Genomic DNA, 21,980 nt, shown 5'->3' with positions numbered 1-21,980 from the left:
TCCAGCACGACAAGCCAGTGGATCCTGCCGCGGATGCTTCATGGTGCCCCAGGCTGGCTCCCCGCTTGCCTCACCTGGCCCACACACTGCTCAGAAAAGCGGCTGCAGAGCCATTTCTCTTTTAAAACAGTGAGCCTGGGGGAGGGGGAAGGCTTCAGACACTGGTCCCGCCCCCAGCACAATCCCATTGGCCAATCTCTGGCCTGAAATCGACCAGTGGGAGCTGCCTGTTTGAATAATAGGCAGCCACAGAACACCATGCTCCTTGCTCTTGGAGCTTATAGTTATTCACAAAGCACATAGAGCCCTGCAGTCTGTGTAGGGACAGGGCGGAGCGGGGCAGGCAAGGAGGCCTTTTTGGAAACGTGCTGGGCTGCTGGCCAGGAGTCACCCAGGTAATTCTCCTGGCCAGAGCCTGCCTCTGGCATCCCAGCCCCTCCCTTCCCCAATCCTGTGCCCGCCCACTACTTCCTCCCTACTCCACATACTCAAACCGTCTGATCCCCTCGGCTGTGTCTAGACTGCATTCCTTTTCCGTAAAAGGGATGCAAATTAGACACATTGCAATTACAAATGAAGTGGGGATTTAAATCCCCCCCGCTTCATTTGCATAAACATGGCTGCCGCTTTTTTCCGGCACAGGAAGCCGGTGCAGGCGCGCTAATCTTGCGCAGAGGGGAGGGGGAATTGAGACTGGTGCACTGGGCAGGAGGTGGCCTAAGCGCTCCTGGCCCTGGCTCAAGGCAGCCAAAGGCAGCAGTTCCTCGCTGGGTCCCTGAGCATTGGTGCCCCGAGCGCAGCAAGGAACTGCTCCCCTTGCCCCTACCGCCTCCTGGCCCAGCCTTGGCCCTGCTCCAGTGGCCATAGGGGGGCTGAGAGGTTGGGGCTGACTGCGACCGGGAGAGGGATGGATGGCAGAGAGGTGGGGGGGGGAGGCTGGGGCTGGCTGCATATGGAAAGCAACATGAGGGGTGGGGTGGGCCAAAAGGCCAGGGCTGTGACCAGGGAGGGGGGGTGGCGGGACCAAGAGGCTTGGAGCTGGATGTGATTGGGGAGAAGGATGGGGGAGCTTTGGAGGAGACTGGGACTGGCATGGCCCCTGCTCCCCCCCCCCTCCAGCAGCCAGAGAGGTAGGGGGCAGAGAGGCCGGGCTGGCACGATCCCCAGCCCTCACCCTCCCATCCCCAGTGGTCGGGGGGAACCTGAGAGGCCAGGGCTGGTGCAGTCTGGGCCCTCCCCAGCATCCAGGTGGAGAGCTGGCCTTGTCTGCTGTTTCCCCTCTGCAGTGGTCAGGTCTGGCATGGCCCCCGGCCCCCCCCTTCCTGAAGGCTGGGTCTGGTGTGACCTCTGGCCCTCCTCTCCCCTCCACAGGGTCCAGAGGGGTAAGAGGCCAAGTCCCAGCCCTCTCTGGTAGCTGGGAGGAGAGCCATGTATACCTACCCACAGGGATTGGCACGGCCCCAGTGGCTAGAGAGGTGGGGAGCTGGGAGGCTGGGGCTGGTGTGACTCAGACACTTCCCAGCATCCGGGGGGAGTGAGAGGCCAGGGTTTCCTACCCCCACAGACAGGGGCATTGGCGAGTGTCACGAGTATGGGACATTGCCCCCTAGTGAAATGAAAACCAAAAATTTTGAAATTATTCACACACGGCCCTGGGGCAGTGCACCAAGCCGGCTGTCCCGGAGTCAGGAGCACAGGAGATCTTGGGATCCATGACTCCTAGGCATTGCTATTGCAAAATTCTGATGAGAAAATGTTTCATCGAGATTTTTCTGACCTGGTCTGGAAAAACAGCTGTTTGGTCTTTTCAGTGGATACGTGTATTTCCCCTGGGGCCTCGTTCTGAGAAGGAGGGTTGCTGGGTTAGGGAACGCGTGTTAAGCTTATAGTACAGAAGAGTGAAGATGAATATTTAGTGCTCCATTCTCCCTACATTTTCCTTTCTGAAATCAACAGCACACAGAATTCACTGGGACCTGAAGCTGCTCCAAGACAGTCATGACAAAAACTGGATAAATAAACAGAATCTATAGTGAAACCCACTTATTTCTAAACTGGTTTCATGTGACAAGTTTGCCCGTTGGGGTTGCTCCTGGCTCTGCACTTCAGCACAGAGGGCAAGTCATTGTCAAAACAATGCAAAGGAAAAGTTTGTTTCTTACCAGTGTTGTTAACACATGTTTTATTCTTCTCTCCTATGGTACAAACAGAGGGTCAGTGACATGGGATCTGCCCAGGCTGAATTTTCAACTTCATTCTACTGTGTCCATAGAAACCTGGTAATTGTCAGACTGGATCCCACCAACAGGCTGCATCACGGGAAGCTGCAAGAAATCCCCTACTGGACAATTCTAGAACTACCGACTGTGACGTAGTGGGGGGGCTGTCTGCTCTGCAGCCCGGGGTTCCCCTGCGCTGTGATGTGCGATTCCCACTGACTCACCCACATGTGGATTGGCCCAGACACCTAGTCCCAGCCTGGGCAGTTAGCAAAGCTCTTCCCAGAGGAGAGACAAAGGGAGGGAGGCGGAGACGAACACCTGGCTGGGGGCAGGGTCAGGAAGGGAGGCAGTTTCTGGCTGGGAATCATGAAGGGAACAGACTAAGCTGAGGGTTGAGGGGGGGCGATGGACCTGTCCGAGGCATCCTGGCCCTGACTCCTGTAGCCACGTCACGTCTATGCTGTGCTGTAGCCTGGAGAAGCAATAAACCCTCTGTATTCTACTGGCTGGCGGAGTCTGTTCTGGCTGCTACGGGGGTGCAGGATCGGGGGGTCCCCCATGCGCCATCACAGTGGTGTCAGGGGTGGGATGCACTGCACCCCGTGGATTGAACTTCCAGCAGAAAGGGACAAGGTGCAACACAAGGAAGGGGCTTGCAAGAGCCAGGCATGCTGGAGGCAGAGTGAAGCGATTCCTGGGCGTCATGGGGCGCTGCAGCACTTGACTGGTGAGTCTACAACCTGGGGATCAGCGGGGAGATGGCCTACGCCCAGCTCCTGAAGGCAGACATTGTGGGGCTGTGCAGAGGAAGGAGCCTGGCCATAGGGAAAGCAACCAAGTCCCAGCTGATTACCCAGCCGGAAGAGAATGACCAGTCTAAGGGCCTGGATCCTGTCCCAGCGAGGAGCAGCCAGACACCTCCTGAGAGTGTCTCAGGCCCTCAGACTGGAGGGAGGGCTGGAGTCTTCCAGACAGATGTGGCGCCCACCAGGCCGTGCTCCATCCAGGGCAGGGTCCATCTCGGCAGAGCTGCGGTGGCTGGAGATCAAGCTGCGGATGAAGGAACTGGAGGTAGAGGACTAAGAGAGGCAGCGGCAGCATGAGCTGGCCATGGCGGAGCGGAGAAGCCAAGGGGCCCCGACTGTGGTGAGTGGCGGGGACCCGGGGAGGCTAGACACTTTGAGAAGCTCGTGTTGGCCCAATGTAAAAATGGGGATATGGAAAGGTTCCTTAGCTTCTTTGAGTGGGCCTGTGAACTACACCACATCCCCCCAGCGGACCAGCTGCAGCAGCTCAGGGGTGTTCAATCAACTGGAGAATCTGCAGCCGGGTGACTACGAATGGGTCAAAGAGGCGCTGCTGCACAAGTCTGGCCTGACCCCTGAGACGTACAGGAAGAAGTTCCGGGGGGTGCAGAAGGGGCCCAGGGAGATCTATGTAGATATGGCCTCCCACCTGGCGCATACTGCTGCAAGTGGGTGTGCAGGGTTAGAGCCCAGACCGCAGAGGATCTGCTTAAGCTGATGATGCTGGAACAGTTTTATGAAGCGTGCCCGCCCAGCCTGAGGCTGTGGTTCAAGGACCGGAGGCCAGAGGACCCCCAGAAGGCCAGGAGACTGGCAGATGCGTTCACAGACAGCCAGTCCGGGTGTGAACGGGAGTTCTGGAGAGAAAGGGAATCGCGCAGGGACTGGTTCTCAGCTGAGCAACGGAGGAAATCACCTACGGGGTGAGCCCAAGAGGCAAGGAGCAGCCAGGGCCCGGATGGAGCTGACCCGAAGGGCCCTGCACGACCTAACCTGCCATCACTGCAGGCAAAGGGGCCACAAGAGGGCTTAAGTGCACCAGCCACCAGGACAGGTCCCCCAACCTAAGACTTTCCAGGGTTAACTGGCTGGAGCTGGGGGAAGGGCAGGCTGCCCTAGAGGCAGGGGCCAGCAGGCAAACCTCAGCTCAGAGTGGGGGGAAGGACGTTCAGTGCACCTCCCCTGGTAAATCCAACCTTATGGAGGCAGATTTCTCCGTGTACCAGGTGAGGGCAGGGCAGCCTCTGTGGGCTCCTGGAGGTGGATGGCAGGGAGGTGACGGGTTTCTGGGATATAGGGGCAGAGGTGACGCTGGCTCAGCCTGAGGCAGTAGCCCCAGACCATATGGTACCTGACACTCAGCTGACCCTGAGGGGCATAGACAGGACCCCGTTTAAGGTGCCCGTAGCCCGGGTGTATCTGAAATGGGGGGGCTAAGGAGGGCCCCAAGGAAGTGGGGGTGTACCAACACTTGCCCATGGAGGTGCTGATGGGGAATGACCTAGAGGAATGGCCAGATGGATCCCACAGGGTCCTTGTCACCACCCATAGCCAGAGCCAGCGAGGGGCTGGCAACCCTGACCCGGGGAAGGGCTCCCTGCAGGGGGCTCAAGGGCCCATCCCAGCAGACACGGAGCCCAGCAGGGCTAGAGGCCCGGACCCAGGCAGTGCTGGGAAACAGGTCCCTGTTCCTGCCCCAGATGTGGAATTCCAGGCTGAGGTGCAGGCAAACCCCTCCTTACAGATGCTGAGGGACCAGGATGGCCTCCATGCTGATCAGCCCCTGGGGAGATGCTGTGGGAGTGGGGATTCCTGTATCGGGAATGGCTTCTCCCTGGGAAGGAAGGGGTCTGGGGCAGCTGGTAGTCCCCCAAAAGTATTGCTGCAAGCTGCTGTATCTGGCCCATTACACCCCATTTGCGGGGCACTGGGGTATCCAGTGCACCTGGCTGAAGCTGCTCCGAAACTACTATTGGCCGGGGACATTTGCAGCTGTGCAACGGTACTGCTGGTCCTGCGACTCCTGCCAGAGGGTGGGAAAGGCCCCAGATGGGAGGAAAGCTGCTTTGAGGCCCCTTATAGAGGAGCCGTTCTGGAAGGCAGCAATAGAGATAGTGGGGCCTGTCGGTCAGGTCACCCAGATGGGGAACAAATGCATCCTGGTAGCAGTGGATCTGGCTACCCACTGCCCCTAGGCCATGGTTCTGTCCTCTATCGAGGCAGACATGGTGGCAGACACACTGCTGGCCCTTTTCAGCAGGGTGGGGTGCCCCAAGGAGGTCCTCACGGACCAGGGGTCCCACTTCATGTCGGCCCTGCTCTGGTGCTTGTGGGAGAAGCACGGGGCCCGGCTCACCTGGGCACCGGCGTATGACGCTTGGCCCAGCGGGCTGGTGAGGAGGTTTCAGGGGACCCTGAAGCAGGTGCTGGAGGCCTTCGTCCACTGGTATCTGCAGGACTGGGACAAGTACCTGCCCCCCTGCTGTCTGCACACCGGGAGGCACTCTGAGGGTCTGCCAGGTTCTCCCTGACTGAGCCAGAGTACAGAAGAGGGGAGGACCCCTTGGGCTTGCTGAGAGAGTCATGGAAGGGGGAGGCTGCCCCAAATGGAGCGTCAGGGATGGAGGATGTCCTGGCTTTCCGGGAAAGGCTCGCTGAGCTCATGGGCCCGGCCAGAGAGACCCTGGGCAGAGCCCAAGGGAAGTGAAAGGGCTGGTACGACCAGAGAGAGTGGGTCCACACTGGCCCCCTCAAAGCCGTGCAAGCAGCTGGACAAGGGGGAGCCAGCTCCTGCAGGGCAGCGCTGTGGCAGGCCCAAGCCAAGGGGAGCGCCAATGTCACTGCTGCTGCTTTACCTGGCAGGGGGCCCAAACTTCCCCAGGTCACAAGCAGAGTGACCCCGCTTAGTCCACTCTCGGAGGGAGGAGAGATGTGACGTAGTGGGGGGGGGGGGCTGTCTGCTCTGTAACCCGGGGTTCCCCTGCTCTGTGATGTGCAATTCTACTGACTCACCCACATGTGGATTGGCCCGGACACCTAGTCCCAGCCTGGGCAGTTAGCAAAGCTCTTCCTGGGGGGAAGGGAGGAGAGGGGGGCAGTGAAGAGATAAAGGAAGGGAGGTGGAGACGGCCACCTGGCTGGGGGGCAGGGTCTGGGAGCGAGGCAGTTACTGGCTGGGAAACATGAAGGGAACAGACTGAGCTGAGTGCTGAGGGGGCGATGGACCCCCTAACCCAAGGGGTCCGAGGCATCCTGGCCCTGACTCCTGTAGCCACGTCACGTCTGTGCTGTGCTGTGTCCTGGAGAAGCGATAAACCCTCTGTATTCTACTGGCTGGCGGAGTCTGTTCTGGCTGTTACGGGGGTGCAGGATCGGGGGGTTTTATCCTGTGTAACATAACTGTGGTGATTCTGTCTATATAAAGGGCTACTTCTTTTTTTTTTTTAATCTACTGGGCACATGACCTTATGGAAATCTTGCGGCAATGAGTCCCACAAGTTTACCCTACATTATCTAACAGAACATTCCCGTTTACTAGTTAAAATATGTTGCCTTCAGTTTATTCATGTTTTATGAGAAAGGGAAAATGGCGCTCTTTGATCTGACACTGTCTCCTTTATTATTATGTTTGTTTCCATCATGTTCCTCTTATGAGTGTCCCCTCTGCTAATTAAACCATTTCAGACTCACCTGTAGAAATCATGTAAACACTTTTAGAGCTAGTGTGATCAGATCCAAGCTAGTACCCCAGTGAAGGCTGCCCCATGGGTTCCCATAATCATGTTGTAAAATTTTCACATAATTCTCCATCCCACCACTCCTTAGGCTGTCTCACATAGATTGGCACTGACCTTCCCACGATGATGGCCTGGTTTCTGTCTGAGTTGGCCCAGCTTATTAACAACCCAGTGACGTTGTTTCTCCCAACGGGCGGCACCTTGATTGCCTGTCAGTGAATGTCACCTGACGTGGTGTTGCCCATTCACCCAACTTGGTCACATCTCTCTGATGTTCCTCACTATTGTCCCTAGCCCTGCTTGCCCTAAATAACGTGCCACCTGCACACTAGGCCACCTGCCTGCTCCCTGCCTGTAGCCTACGGCATAGCTGGGCCCTATCTAAGGAGACACAGCTGCTCTGCCAGGCCCTGTAGGGGGCGTGTGTGTGTGTAAAACTCACAGCGCTTTGGGGCCTTCCCCATCTCTAGTGAGCCCCTCACCATGGTGTCTAGGCACCTCTCTGTCCTCAGGGAGCGCTTGGGGCCCAGTGTCCGCCCACCCCGGCCTGAGCCTTTGCTAGCTGCAAGGGTCATGGCAGCCCGTCTCCCTCAGCCCTGGTGGCAAGTCCAGCAACCCTCTTGTCATCTCTCACAGTACCCAGGGGTTTTAAATTCCCCACGGCAAACCGCCCCCCCCGCCCCCAACATTTCGCCTGTTCAGCCCAGTACTCACTGCCCAGGTACGCGCAGTTAAAGTAGCTGCAGGTCTGGTTTGTGCTCTGGAGGACGAATCCGTCATCTCCTTGGGACACGTTGAACATCTCATGGACTGGGATTAACACTTCCTCTTGGGATCGGTTGTATGAGAATTTACTGATATCAACACCGAAGCACGTGTGGATGGTGAAAAATGTGGAGGTGTCAGATGACCCCTTCTTGGCAAATTCCTTAGCCACTTTTTTGTTAAGAGAGGAAGAGGCAAAATGTCCAAACCTGATAGGATTTGATTCCATTCCCTTGAAATGATATTCAACATCGGGAACCCCCCGGTACACCGTCTGTTTGTACATCCCATCGCACTTCCCACGTAAGAGCTGCAAGGCTCTCGTCAAATAATAGTGAAAGGCTTTGAATTTGAAATTGACCTTGTATTCAGCTTGAGATTCCCAATTCTTCCTCACTTCCTCATTTAATCCTCTATTGAAGCGGTTAGTATAGGCGACTATGGCTATTCCATACTCATCCTGAAAGCTTCTGGGGAGAGGAATATTTCTTTTCACTTCTTCCCATTTATTTGTTGCGTTTATCCACACAACATGAAATAATGCGGAATTTGACTTTTCGTCTTTTAGCCATTCAGATGCACTTCTTTCCATTTCTTCAGCACATCCTATGTATTGGTCATCAAAAGCATGAGGCATCTTGTCTAGTGCCCTCTTTGTTGGTGCCTGGGAGAATAATGGGACATATGGTCACGTTAGCATTGGTGTTACAATAGCACTGAGAGGTCACCCCCAAGAGCAAGGCCCCTTTATGCTCAGCCCTGTACAAGCACACTAGGGCTATGTCTACACTCACGGGTTCTTGCGCAAGTAATATGCAAATGAGGCTAAGCGTGGAATATTGCTGAGCCTCATTTGCATACCTAATGAGCCACCATTTTTTTCAGAAGAGGCTCTTGCACAAGAAGGAGCATCTACACTGCCCCTTCTTGCGCAAGAAAAACCCTCTTGCACAATGCCGTTCTTCCTGAAAAGTAATAGGTGTAATAGGTGTAAAGAAAGAGTTTGTGGCTCGCAACAGGCCTGACAGCTCTGAGCCAGCCTGCAGCTGCACCTGATTCACTACACCCCTAAAATGAGCCAGTCTGCCGCTCCCACCCAGCCCTCCACTGCTTCCAGGGAGCAGTCAGACAGGTCCCAGGAGCCTGCCAGGGGCCGAAAAAGACATGCACCTTCCTGGTCTGGTGCGGAGATCCTGGACCTCATTGAGGCTTCGGGTGACAAGACCAACCTCCAGGATCTCCACACTAGACACAGGAATGTGGACGTCTATGGGCTGATGGCCAACAGCCTGGCCACAAAAAGATACATCCACACCCAAGAACAGGTGCGGATGAAGGTAAAGGAGCTCCACCAGGCATACGCCAGGACCAGGGAGGGCAACTCCTGCTCCGGGGCAGAGCTCCACACCTGCCCTTATTTCACAGACATAGACTTAGACTGCATCCTGGGGGGCAAGCCGCACACACACACACACACACACACACACACACACACTCCCACCCATGGCACACAGACATCTTCTTTGATAAGATAACGAGCCTTGTGGATAAGGGAGAAGCGGTGGATGTCATATACCTAGACTTTAGTAAGGCATTTGATACGGTCTCGCATGATATTCTTATTGATAAACTAGGCAAATATAACTTAGATAGGGCCACGATAAGGTGGGTGCATAATTGGCTGGATAACCGTAGTCAGAGAGTTGTTGTTAACGGTTCTAAATCCTGCTGGAAAGGGATAACAAGTGGAGTTCCTCAAGGGTCTGTTTTTGGGACCCGTACTGTTCAATATCTTCATCAATGATGTAGATATTGGGATAGAGAGTACGCTTATTAAGTTTGCAGATGATACCAAACTGGGTGGGGTTGCGACTTCTTTGGAGGATAAGGACATAATTCAAAATGACCTTAGCAAGTTAGAGAAATGGTCAGAGGTAAACAGGATGAGGTTTAATAAAGAGAAATGCAAAGTGCTCCACATAGGAAGGAACAATCAGTTCCATACATACAAGATGGGAAGCGACTGTCTAGGAAGGAGCATGGCAGAAAGGGATCTAGGGGTCATAGTGGACCACAAGTTGAATATGAGTCAACAGTGTGATGCTGTTGCAAAAAAAGCAAATATGATTCTAGGTTGTATCAACAGGTGTGTTGTAATCAAAACTCGTGAAGTCATTCTGCCGCTCTACTCTGCACTAGTTAGGCCTCAGCTGGAGTCCAGTTCTGGGCGCCACATTTCAAGAAAGATGTGGAGAAATTGGAAAGGGTACAGAGAAGAGCGACAAGAATGATTAAAGGTCTAGAGAACATGACCTATGAAGCCAGGCTTCATGAACTGGGCTTGTTTAGTTTGGAAAAAAGAAGATTAAGGGGGGACATGATAGCGGTTTTCAAATATCTAAAAGGGTGTCACAAGGAGGAAGGAGAAAATTTGTTCCTCTTGGTTTCTGAGGACAGGACAAGGAGTAATGGGCTTAAAGTGCAGCAGGGAAGGTTTAGATTGGACATTAGGAAAAAATTCCTAACTGTCAGGGTGGCCAAATATTGGAATAAATTGCCAAGGGAGGTGGTGGAATCTCCCTCTCTGGAGATATTTAAGAACAGGTTAGATAGACATCTGTCAGGGATGGTGTAGACGAAGCTTGGTCCTGCCTTGAGGGCGGGGGGCTGGACTCGATGACCTCTTGAGGTCCCTTCCAGTCCTATTATTCTATGATTCTATGATTCTATGACATGCCCACAGTCTCGGGGCAGCACCCACTCCTGGGGACATCTGGGCCCACTGGCCAGAGCACACATGGCCTTGCTCCAAGCACATCGCCTGTGACAGAGCTGAGAACGGTTGCTGTTGGCTCACAGATGGGGATAAGGCTTCAGGAACAGTGTTCCCTGGGATGACTGACCATCTCTCTTTATTCTCCACAGCTGCAGCAGCTGCAAAAGGGGCGTTGACTACTTGGGACAGCCTCCTGGCCCCGAGGCTTCCGCAGGCGCCACTGTCCCATAGATGAGTTCCACCGGCAGCACCTGGCAGCACTCCAGTCCCTGAAGCAGACCAACCACGGAGGAGAGCTGGTGGGAGCGGCTTGCACAGGGTCGCTCCATGTATGCAGATGTGCCCTCCTTTGTCCTGCTCCTGCTCCAGCTTCTGCGCCCGCTCCTGCTGTAGCTCCTGCTCCCACTCCCCCTCCTGCTTCTCCCTCCATGCCCTCCCCATCCAGATGTGGATACTGAGGCCCCTGCTCCCACGGTGGTGAGAGCAACAAAGCCAGGCACGACTCCCAGCCCCAACCCTGAGTCTTTCCTCCCCCTTCATCCCCCTTCCAGCTCCCTCCTCCAAGGTTCTCACCACCCTCCTTCTTCCACCCTCTGTCCTCCCCTCTCCCAGGTTCTTTTCCCCCCTCCCTCCCCAGTTTAATTGACCCCACATTAAAAATACAAAGGTTTTAGTTTTTCAGAAACAAATGTGTCCTTTATTTTTTCATTCAGAATGGGGGGAAGGAGGGAAGGGAGGGGTTAGTGAAGGGATGGCAGTGAGGGGAGAAACTTTCCCTCGGGGCCTCCCAGATGAGCATGGCCTCCTGATGGGCCTGTCAGATGGCAGCTATGCATGACTGCTCATAGGCCCTGTCTATGCGGTCAACCTCCACCCCCCACCCAACCTTCCCCTTCCTCTCGCACACGTTGTGCCGAACACAACACAGAGCCACCATATGTGGAATGTTGTGCTCCCTGAGGTCCAGACGAGTGAGGAGGCATCTGAAGCGCACCTTCAAACAGCTGCAGGCGCCCTCCACGACCATGCAGGCCTTGCTTAGCCTGGCATTGTATAGTTCTCTGGAGGGGTTGAGGTGGCTGGTATAGGGCTTCATGAGCAAAGGCTTCAGGGGATAGGCCGCATCCCCCACCAGGCAGACGGGCATGTCCACATCCCCGACCTTGGTATTGTGGTTGGGGAAGAAAGTTCCGGCGTGCAGCTTATGGAACACAGTAAGATTCCAAAACATACATGTGTTGTGCCCCTTCCCCGACTACGTGACATTTTGTCAGTGAACTGTCCCTGGTGGTCCGTCACAGCCTGAAGTATCCCTTGCAGTTGATGTATAGAGATGCCCGGTGGTCTGGGGCATGGATGGGGATGTGGGTCCCGTTGATAGCCCCCTGCAGTTGGGGAAGCCCATGTCGGCAAACCCGACGATGATGGTGTCCACATCTCCAAGGTGGAAGACTACGCAGTAGGATGGTGTTGATCGCCCTGACCTCTTGCAGAAGGAAACAAACAAACAGAATCACAGGGGTTCCAGGGTGCCTCTGAGTTCCCTCCATCCCCGTTTCTATTCCCCTCTCTCCCACTCACCAGGAGCAACCCCCTGCAATCACACCCACTTCTGGCAGGGCTTGGTGAGGGTGGGACTGAAAAAAATCTCCCAGGTATGGGGTTTGCACCAGCCCCAACCCCCTTTCTCTAGGGAAGCCCACTCCGTCCTTCCAACCCGCTCCTAGGACAATAGCCTGAGAATGGCATACCTGCATGACCAGGACCCTGGCGGTCGATTTCCCCATGCCAAACTGGTTCCCCATGGATTGGTAGCTGCCCAGCGTGGAGAGTTTCCCGAGGGTGATGACAACGTGCTTCTGGAGGGTGATGGCATATCTCATGTGCGTGTCCTGTCACCTCAGGGCAGGGGCGAGCCACTCACAGAGCTCGAGGGAGGTGTCCTTCTTCATTCTGAAGTTCTGGAGCCATTGTTGGTCTCCCCAGCGCTCCAGAACATTGTGGACCCACCAGTCTGCACGGGTGTCCAGACGCCATAGATGGCGGGGCACAGTGTCCAAGGCCGGGCAGCCGGGATTCAGCTGCAGGAGCTGCGCCCACACAAATCCGAAGAGGGTCTCCAAGGGCTGGATTCCTGCAGAGCCTGGAAGGCTACATGCAGAAACTGCTACATGACTTGCAGCAAAAGCTGCAAGAGCTGAAGACTGCCCGGAGGCAGCTCCAGATCCACAGCAAAGAGTGTTGTGGTGCCCTGAAGCAAAGCCACCAGAGCATGCAGAAAAAATGCTTGGCTATCCCTCAGAGAGGTAGGCAAGCAAGAAGGAAAACCTGAGAAACGGCTGTCCAGGGGTTCCCTTTAAGCATGAGCCTCAACAGCCACCCGAAGTAACTACTGACCTGATGCCCTGCCTGCACTTCTTCTGGGTGGCCTTAAATGCGAGTCAGCATCCGATCAATGCGGACACACTATTTCTAAATAGCTAAATTTCGATATGCATTTTGTGTGTAGACGCGCTATTTTGAAATAAGCTATTCCGGAAAATCTCTTCCTGAATAGCTTTTCCTGAAAGAACGGTGCAATGTAGACGTAGCCTAAGAAATGGTCTCTATCCCTCGGAGTCGAGCTCTAAACAGACAAGGCAGATGAAAGCTGGGAGAAAGGGATGGGACACATAAACGGACTCCTCAGGGTGTTGCTAGGCAATTGGTTCCACAATTTCTCTGTGTGTGTGCAGTGGATTTGTAGTTTCCCTGTAATAACTGAACAATGCTGTTTGCAGCCTCGGCCACTGAGGTGTTGTCAAGGCTGTTTCCCACTCTGGCACGATGCATACAGAAGTGGAGGCCTGCAAGAGAGCTTCAAAACCTTGACTCTACAAGCACTGGTTACAAAAACTTTCCCCCTCCCCCCAAATCCTAATATCCAGATTTGGGGGGAATTTGCTGCCACCATCAGGTGCTTTTTGATCCCCCCCCAAAAAAACAAAAAGTGATGAACACTTGAAACCACCCCCCCCAAAAGAGCTTGAAAAAGAGAAGAGAAAAACAAGCTGCAGTCTCTCCTGGGAGGAGGCGGGTGCAGGGGACTCTCTCCTCCCACTGGCACCCTGTTCCCTCTCCCCACTCCCCTGTCCTCAGCCACAGATCTCCATCCCCAGCCCCCCTCTCTCCAGCCACAGAACCAAAAGCTTCAGTCTATATCTGCCCTTGGGGCTGGGGAGGGAGGGAGGGCGCCGACTACATGGCTCGCCTAGGGTGCCAGTTGCTGGCAGCTAGTCTAGGGCCGCCCCTGGCTCTGAGCCAAGCAGGAAGAGGGCTGGGAGGGCAGGTGATCAGAAGATCTGTGGCAGGTTGAAAAAGGAACGCTCTAAGGAAAGGGAGGGAGATGCACCACCGAGCACCAACTCCAGAAAACATGAATTGCAGGAGCCTGAATTCAGCTGGAGCTGCAGGGTGAGCATGATGGATACACTGGTGACTGGTAACTGGTTCCTGTAGCCCAGGGCTCGTCTGAGCCTGGGAGACTCACAGGATTCCTGCGCAGGGACAGTAAAGTCACAGGGCCTGACACCCGAAGCGATGCTCTCATGCAGGGCCTCCTGGATCCTGACAGCCCCCCGAATGACCCCCCCGGATGGCAGCCTGCGGCAAGTGCAGCCGGGCTGATGGCCGAGTGCTGTGATGTGCCGAGTGTGGGCACTCAGGGCACTCCAAGTCAGGACTGCTTTGCTGTCCCTCATCGAGTTAGACAAGCAAGCGGGGAACCTTGAGAACTGTCTGTCCGGGGTGGGGGTTGGGTCCCTTTAAGCACAGCCCTCAGCTAGCCTGAGACAGCAGCTCCACGCTCTAAGTCCTAACCTGAAGCCCTGCTGGCACTGCTTCCGACCATCCTTAACCTCGGTTCAGGATCCACTCAATGTGGACATGCTAGTTCGAATTAGCAAAACGCTAATTTGAATTAGTTTTAGGTCTAGATGCACTAATTCGAATTAGCTTAGTTCGAATTAGTGCTGTAGTGTAGACATACCCAAAGGCAGGAAGGGGCACTTTAAGAGGGATGATGTAGCAGGGGGAACAAGGGCCATAGAAGGGAGGGAGCCAGGAGGGACTCAGATCCCAATCGAACTCCCACAGGAATATTTAGAAACCACCCTTGTTTACCTCAGTGCGAGGCTACGGGGGGCCATCTCCGTAAGCCGGCCGTGCATTGTACACTCCAGGGCTGGTAGAGCCCGTGGGAAGGTTCCATCCAACCTCCAAATGCGCGTGGAAGATACCATCTGATAGACACTGATGGCGACTTCCATATAATGGGACTTCACAGGCTCCACGCCTGGGAGATCGTGCTGTATGGAGGACTCCATTTTGCTGGCATGTGTAGAACTGAACATATGACCTGCCCCTGGCGGGAGCTGGGTCAGACCAAGGACGTAGCAAAAGGCAGGACAGGGGGACGTGGGAGGGCAGGAAGGGCGAGGCTGCGAGAGAAGGGAAGAGCTGGAGGAGAGGGCTCAGCACACACGGCCAATCAGAAAGGGCAAGGAGAGCCCGGCAGGGCATGAGTGCGTGTGTCGTGCATGTCACATCACAGGCAGGCGTGACACAGAGCATATGGGGAATGGGGGTTGCAGCCATTCTGAAGGAAAAATGGGCCCTTTTTCCAAAGGAATGTCTGTAAATAATCCAGGCAAATTTGACTCAAATCTGTACATTTGATTATAGATACTGCCAAAAGAACTCTAAAAGGTGGGAGTTCTATTGGAACTTAACTACCCCAATGAATAAAAAGGGAATGTAATTGTTGTACAGCTATGTAGAAATAGTGTAAGAAAGGTTCAGAGAGAATGTATGTGTATCTGTGTGTAAATATACATATATATAGTGTAAATAAATGTGGTTTTCAAGGTCCAATAATCTTGTTTGTAGGTTTAAAACAAATTGGTTTGGTTTACTTTCAGTAAGACCATTTCAGTCCAAGTTGTTTAATAAAAGGTACAGGAAAACTGTAAGCATAAAGAAAGAGTTATACCCTATGCAAAGCTTAATGTGGCTAAGTAGTGTTGTAAACAAAGATTGCACATTTTCCTGTGATGTGCCATGTATATTGTAGAAGGGGTAAAACTGCAAACAAATTAAAATGCTGTGGAGGCTCCAGAAGCCACAACAGGTTGTAATTTCCTTTGTGATGCAAATGCCCTAGCTGGCAGCACAAAGAAGCTTTGCGGGTAATAGCTAAGTTTGATCAGCAAACTACCTGAGATCAGAAAGTTCAAATTGTAGCCGTCCAGAAAGAAAGATGGGAAAAAGAAGTCAAACATAAAAATGAGAATCCAAAAGGATTTATGTTTGCACAATGCTAAAAGTGAGAACAGATACAAAAGGAGGAGCAACCTTTGGTGACAACAAGACGGAGTGTGCTTGTGGGTGTGTAAGAGTACATGAGTGTAATGTATATATCATATGCATATGATAAGTATTGATTGATCTATGTATGTTCAATAAATGTGGCGTGTTGCCTTATCCCCTGAAAGAAAGAAAAAAAAGGAGGTATTAGTATTGCTATTTTAGTCCCAATAGGAGGTTGGGTATACTAGAAAATGTTTAAAATGTAAGCAGTCTTTTAAGAAGGCTCTCAGAGAGAAGACTGAGAAATTGGCATTTGTAAAGGATGTTACCCCTTTTGAACAAAATCTTGCAAAGGTTCGGGCATAGCCCTTGATCTGATCAAGTGTTAGCTGCTGTCCATACAATTTCAGACCTAGAAGACAAATTGGTTAACTACTTGTGGATATGTAAACCTTTGGCTCCAATGAAGAGGGAAGCAGCTGCTGCTTGACTTCTATGGAAAACCTATAATGAGGTGTTCCTCAAATTGACTGACTATAAGAATGCAAATATGAAACTGCAAAAATGTAAAAGCCTCTGCTGCAGAAGTGGAGAGGTAGAAATGCATGTCCCTCAGTACCCAGACAGAGCTAGATTCCCTTAAGGATGGGTACTGAGAGTTAAAGCAACTCTCAGATTTTTCAGGAATATGCTTAAGAAAAAGGACCAGGAGGTATGAGGCTTAGTGAACAAGGCCACCCTCCTTGCTAAAACTGGTATTAGGCAAACTGGCAAATTGATTACATTGGCCCATTACCCTCCACCAGACAGAGAAGGAAATATGTTTTGACTGGAGTAGAGATTGTCTCGGGAATCGGCTTTGCCTACCCGACCCAATTAGCAACGGGGTTGTCAACCATCAAGGGACTAAACCGCTCAACAGCACTCCTCCCAAGACCCCAAATAATACAATCAAATAATGGCTCCCAAATATGCTCCTGGGAATACCGTTGTAATTAAACACCCCAGTCTTGGAATACAGACACGTGTTCTCCAAACTTATAAGGGAAAAGGGATATGGACCACCTCAAGTTCTGGAAGGATGCCAATAACTATAACTAAGGCTTGGATTGTATCCAAGACCGGTTGACTTTGTGCTTTTTTTTTAGAATCAAACTTGGTTGTGTGGCAGACCCCGATCCGAGCGACAGTATGATGTTTGGACTCGTTGTAAAGTTCCTTGTGGCCACAGCAGCCTCTGCCGTTCCCAGACACCCTTTCCAGAATGCCATCCAAACTGGCGCCATGGACTGTTGGACGTGTACACTGCTGAACTTTTCCACAGGACTAGGGATTGAATTTGTTCCTCTAAACATGAACAGCTAGTGGAACAAGAGCAACATCCTCAGATGGGGACCAGCCTGGTTCAACGACAGCGACCCCGGCCACCAGGATCTTCGGAATGGCTCTGGGAAAGGAACTTGGGGGTGGCATGGACAATGGCAACCTACACTATGGGGTCAACCTCTGGAGTATATAACAGGAACCTCCAGGGAAGCGTATAAATTAAAAGTCTGGGATGTCTATCCCAGTGCAACCCACCAAAAACCCTTAAGGTGCTGGGGATATAACATCTCCCAAGGTGGCACACCACTATCTAGCAATGTTACCATTATTCCCCTAAACTTCAGTCATTATTCATTATTCCTAACACCGGTCCCAAACCAGTGCGCTAGGACAGAGCTTTTTGCAGCAGATCAGGTCCTACAGGACTTGCTGCTTGCCTTGCATTGCACAGCCGCTAATGATAGTTACTGTGCTACCCACCATACCCCAAAGAAAGGACCCACTGGAACAGGGTGGTATAAGGGACCCTGCTCCCCTATTCTAAAGGAAGAGCCAGGACTCTTTTTCATTTGCAGGCAGAAAGCCTACAAGTATCTGCCACTGAATTAAATAGGGCGCTGCTCACTGGGGCACGCTGCCCCTGGGGGGCTCATTGTATACCCCCACATTATGGCTCCTGGTCTCACTAACCTTGGAAGTTTCCTGCACTGGATGCCAAGAAGATTCACCCTGAACCCCCTTATAGAACGCCCTATAGATTTTTCACCAGTTCACCTGCACATTCCTGCCTGGCTTGGAGTAGCTGAGTTGGAGAAGGCATTAGTGAATAGCCTTAGATGCAGTTTTAGCCCAGCAGGGGGGAGTTTGTGCGATAATTAACCAATCTTGCTGCTTACAAATTAAACAAGATGCATTCGCTATAAAGGGCGCTGTTAAAATAATACACGCTGTAACTGAGAACGAAAAAGCCTCATAGCTAGATTGGCTAGCCCAACACCTAGGACTTTCGTTAACTCCTTTCCTTCACTCTATTGTAAATACTATATTAACCATTTTACTTGTTGTAATTGTATCCTAGCAGCTGAAATCTGAGGTGTAATAAGCTCTCCCTGTAAACTTCTTGGGGCGCGCCCATCAGTCTCACCTAGACTGCCCACTGTGACGGGGCCTTGTGTCTCAGCAGTTGAAGACTTGGGTGTAACACACACACATGCACTGCCCTGACCATCAGCTGACATGTGCACATGGCAGCAGCTGTTCCCAGGGTTCCCCAACCATGGCCCCTCATAGTGGCAACTACTCCCAGGATTCCTCAGCCCCACCTGCTCCCAGAGTACCTTGCCCCCGTCCCCGTGTGGTGGCAGCTGCTCCCAGAGCTATCTACCCATAGGTCATTGGCCTGGCAGGTTGCCACCAATCAGACTGGCTGGATTCCAGCCAGTCTGAACGTCTGGAGCCAGGGCTCTCTGCTCTAGCAACATCGGCGGTCTTGCTGGACCAGAGTCCCAGACGAGAGAAGTTCAACCTGTATCATGAACACAGGTGTTGCTATAGAAAGTATTCAGGGTGATGTTTCCTTGCTGTTCTTTACAGCAGCCAGCACATACGGCTGCTCACTGTTACCCTCCTTGACCCTTTCTACATCCAATTTCTGTTACTGTCTCTCACACACTGCACACAGTGATTTTTGTATAGCCTTTGCATGACCTACAGTGCCTAGTCACACAAGGTGCTTCATCTCCGATTGTGCTAGAAAAGGACGGGTCAGTCTGTTGTGTGTCACACTGGGACAAAGCTTAGAGAAGCAATGTCTCAACACCGCAGTGGTGGTGTACAAACCCCACCCTGATTAACCAGAGGTTAATAGGAGCCTGCACCCCATTAGGCTGCTGGGTGGCACCTGGAAGGGTGTTAGTCACTCATGTGGTCACTGGGAATGTCACCTCTGGGGATAGCTGCAGAGAGAGGCCTGGAGCCAGAACTGGAGGGTCTGGGCAGGAGCAGGCGGGGGACAGTGAAGCCTGGGCCAGGGGTTGGTGGGCTCGGGCTTGGAGAAGCCAGAGGCTCAGGTGATTAGAGCCCTGCCAAATTCATGGCCATAAAAATGTGTCATGGACCATGGAATCTAGACATTTGTGTGCGTTTACTCTGTACCATACAGATTTCCTGGGGGGAAACCAGCATTTCTCACATTGAGGGGCCTGACCCTAATGGACTTGGGGGCTCACAAGTTTTTATAGCTGGGGTTGCAGTATTGCCACCCTGACTTCTGCACTGCTTCAGAGCCGGAGAGCAGCAGCTGACCAGATACCCAACTGTGAAGGCAGCACCCTGCCAGCAGCAGCGCAGAAGTCAGGCTGGCAATACCGTACCAGGCCACCCCTACTTCTGGGCAAATGGAGAATGGCACATGCTGACTGCAGACAGCAGTGCAGAAGTAAGGCTGGCAATACCATGCCAGGACACCTACTTCTGTGCTGCTGCTGGTGGCAGCTCTGAGCTGGGTTCCTGGCCAGCAGCTGCAGCTCTCCAGCTGCCCAGCTGTGACAGTAGCTCTACAACAAGAAGCAATACAGAAGTGGGAGTACCACAACCCCCAGCCTCACTCCAATAACCTTGACACCCCCTCAACTCTTTTTTGGGTCAGAACCCCTACAGTTCTAACACCATGACATTTCAGATTTTAAAAGCTGAAATTGTGAAATTTATGCTTTTTAAAAAATCCAATGGCTGTAAAACTGACTGTGACGGAGCCGGCAGGCTCCTCACCCCTAAACCGCCGGTCTCCCACAGCAGTGAGCGCCCAGGGAGCTCTGGCGGCGGCTGGGGCCCGGGACGCGCCGCCGGAGGCAGAAGCCAGCGGGGAAATGGCGCCTCGGCCAGATGCCGGCACAGGCACTCTGGCATCTGGGAAAGAAGCCGGCAGGGGGATGGCGCTGAGGCCAGACACTGGTGCAGGCGCACCAGCGCTCGCAAGTACCCGCAGGGGAAATCCACCATAAGGGGGGGGCGGGGGCGGAGGTACCGGCGGGGATGCGCCCTGGAGTGGGGCAACCCCGAGGGTGTGGGATTTAAAATGGGCCAACCTCCAGATGGGGAGGGGGGAGGAAGGGAGCTTGGGGAGTGTCCGGGTTCCAGTGGGCCGAACGCCTCCGGGGAAAAGAGTCCAGAGCGGGACGCGGTCGAGTTATAATGCGTTAGCCCCGGAGTGAGACCCAGAGGTGAGGGCAGGCCCGGGTCCCCCTAATCCCCACCCCATGTTGGGAAGGCGAGGAGTGCTCCGAGAGGTGCTAGGGCCTCAGTGAAGTCTGAGTGGGACTGGGGGTTGTGAACAATAAACACTTTGGACACAGCCCAAGCGTGGGTGTAATGGACTAAAACAAAGAAAAGGGGACAGGGAGCCCCAGGGAGGGGACAGGACCCTCTCACACTCACCACAGTGGACTGCGACTTTGATACGGCGCCAGTGATGGGACAGCCCAAGAGGCCTTTGTAGTGGAGCGTGGGGGGCGGAGGGGAGACAGGGAGACGTCTGCAGTGCCTCCCTGGGCAGTAAAACGTTCAGAGACCTGAGGAGAACAGGAAGGCTCCTGCAGGGTGAGGAGGGAACCTGAGTGGGGCAGAGCTTGGTTTACAGAAATTGTTCTGTTCCTGTGGGATCACGCTGAGGGGATCAGGGGAAGCCCTGCGGGTCCAGCCCTGACAGAAGGCTGAGGCTGGAGAGGCTGAGGGGAGACAGGCAGGGAACAGGCTGTGGTAGGAAGATGTCCAGGAAGGCAGCAGCAAGGAGTCTGATGGAGCCGTGCCCTGGCGCCCAGTCCAGTGAGAGGCTGCATCCCCCGACCAGGCACTGGGGAAGGTGACGAGGGGCCCTGATTAGACAAAATCCATCAAAGCTGGTCTCAGTGAGCTAGGCCCTGCCTCAGCCCAGAGGGCTGCACCAGACGACCTCGCGAGGTCCCTTCCAGCCCTGCACGTCGGTGGGTCTAAGGCAACCTGGCACCCAACACAGCCTTGAGCAAAGAAAACCCAGAGAGCTCCCCTGGCAAGGCTCAGGCACTTACCTGGGCGGTTCCCAGCCAGGTTTGCAGGCAGACGTACGTCAAGGGGATCAGCAGAGACCTCATGGTGGTTCCAATTCCCCCCCATGCAGCTCTGGGAGAATCCACCAGGAAAGTCAGTGGAGTTTTGGGGGGGAAAACATCACAAAACTAAACAGTGTCCTGCTTGTGTCCCTGTGATCGCTGAGCCACTCAGGAACTGGGAAGTCTCCCCTCCTCGTGGGGGCGGGGAAAACTTTGCTCCCTGCCCACTTGCTGGAACAGCGTTCTGAGTGGCTGCCAACCCAGCAGAGCAGGGGGCGGGGTAGCCAGGGACAGTCCAGTATTTGAGCTTTCTGTTTGGGAAACAAATTGAGAAAATATCAATGAGAAAACAGAACTGTCCAGGATTGTCTCAATAAGATGGAATGCAGATTGTGATGTCATGTCAAGCGTGTGCGGTATTTCTGTTGAAACCTTCTGGCAACTCTACCTCTGAAAGATGGTGCCCAGAAACACCCCGCCATCCCCAATTGCATGGCCCCCCCTCTCTCCGTCCATCCTCCATGTCCTCAGCCCCTCCCTTGCCCCCTCATAGACTCCCATGCCCCTTTCTCAACCTGGCCAGGCATCTAGCTGCCAACCCACTGGTGCTGTTTCCTTTCTGGTTAGTTTGCCTGTTTGTAGAGTGGGTGGGGGGTATGTGGGGATGGGGGGTGCAGTAAAGGGGGATGGTGGGAGAGGGGTAGATAGGAATGGAGGCAGGGGGTAGGCAGTGTGGGGATGGAAGAGGAGGGGTTAGGGAAGGATGGGGTGTAGGAATGGAGGAAGGGTAGGTATAGGCAGTGTGGGGAGGAAGAGTAGGTGTAGGAATGGAGGCGGGGTGATAGGGATGGAAGGATGGGGATTGGCAGGGTGGGAAGGGGAAGGAGTGGTTGTAGGGATGGGGGCGTAGGAATGGA

General features: G+C 53.6%; 1 protein-coding gene across 6 annotated transcripts in view; it reads right to left on the bottom strand.

Moving 5' to 3' along the window:
- The window catches only part of LOC112546380 (ecto-ADP-ribosyltransferase 5-like), a 77,400-nt gene that overhangs the window by 54,041 nt on the left and 1,379 nt on the right, over window positions 1-21,980 (bottom strand). For 2 of the 6 annotated variants that reach the window (XM_075919671.1, XM_075919672.1), the window contains exon 2: window positions 21,043-21,374. In XM_075919671.1, coding sequence (XP_075775786.1) covers window positions 21,043-21,105 — 63 coding nt within the window. In that variant the 5' untranslated portion in view covers window positions 21,106-21,374. The other 4 variants (XM_075919669.1, XM_075919668.1, XM_075919673.1 and 1 more) reach the window with 4 other exon arrangements.

Source organism: Pelodiscus sinensis, chromosome 1, assembly GCF_049634645.1.
Source record: "Pelodiscus sinensis isolate JC-2024 chromosome 1, ASM4963464v1, whole genome shotgun sequence".
Taxonomy (NCBI): Eukaryota; Metazoa; Chordata; order Testudines; family Trionychidae; genus Pelodiscus; species Pelodiscus sinensis.
Note: the sequence above shows the minus strand (reverse complement) of the source record. Positions and strands in the feature narration are given on the sequence as shown.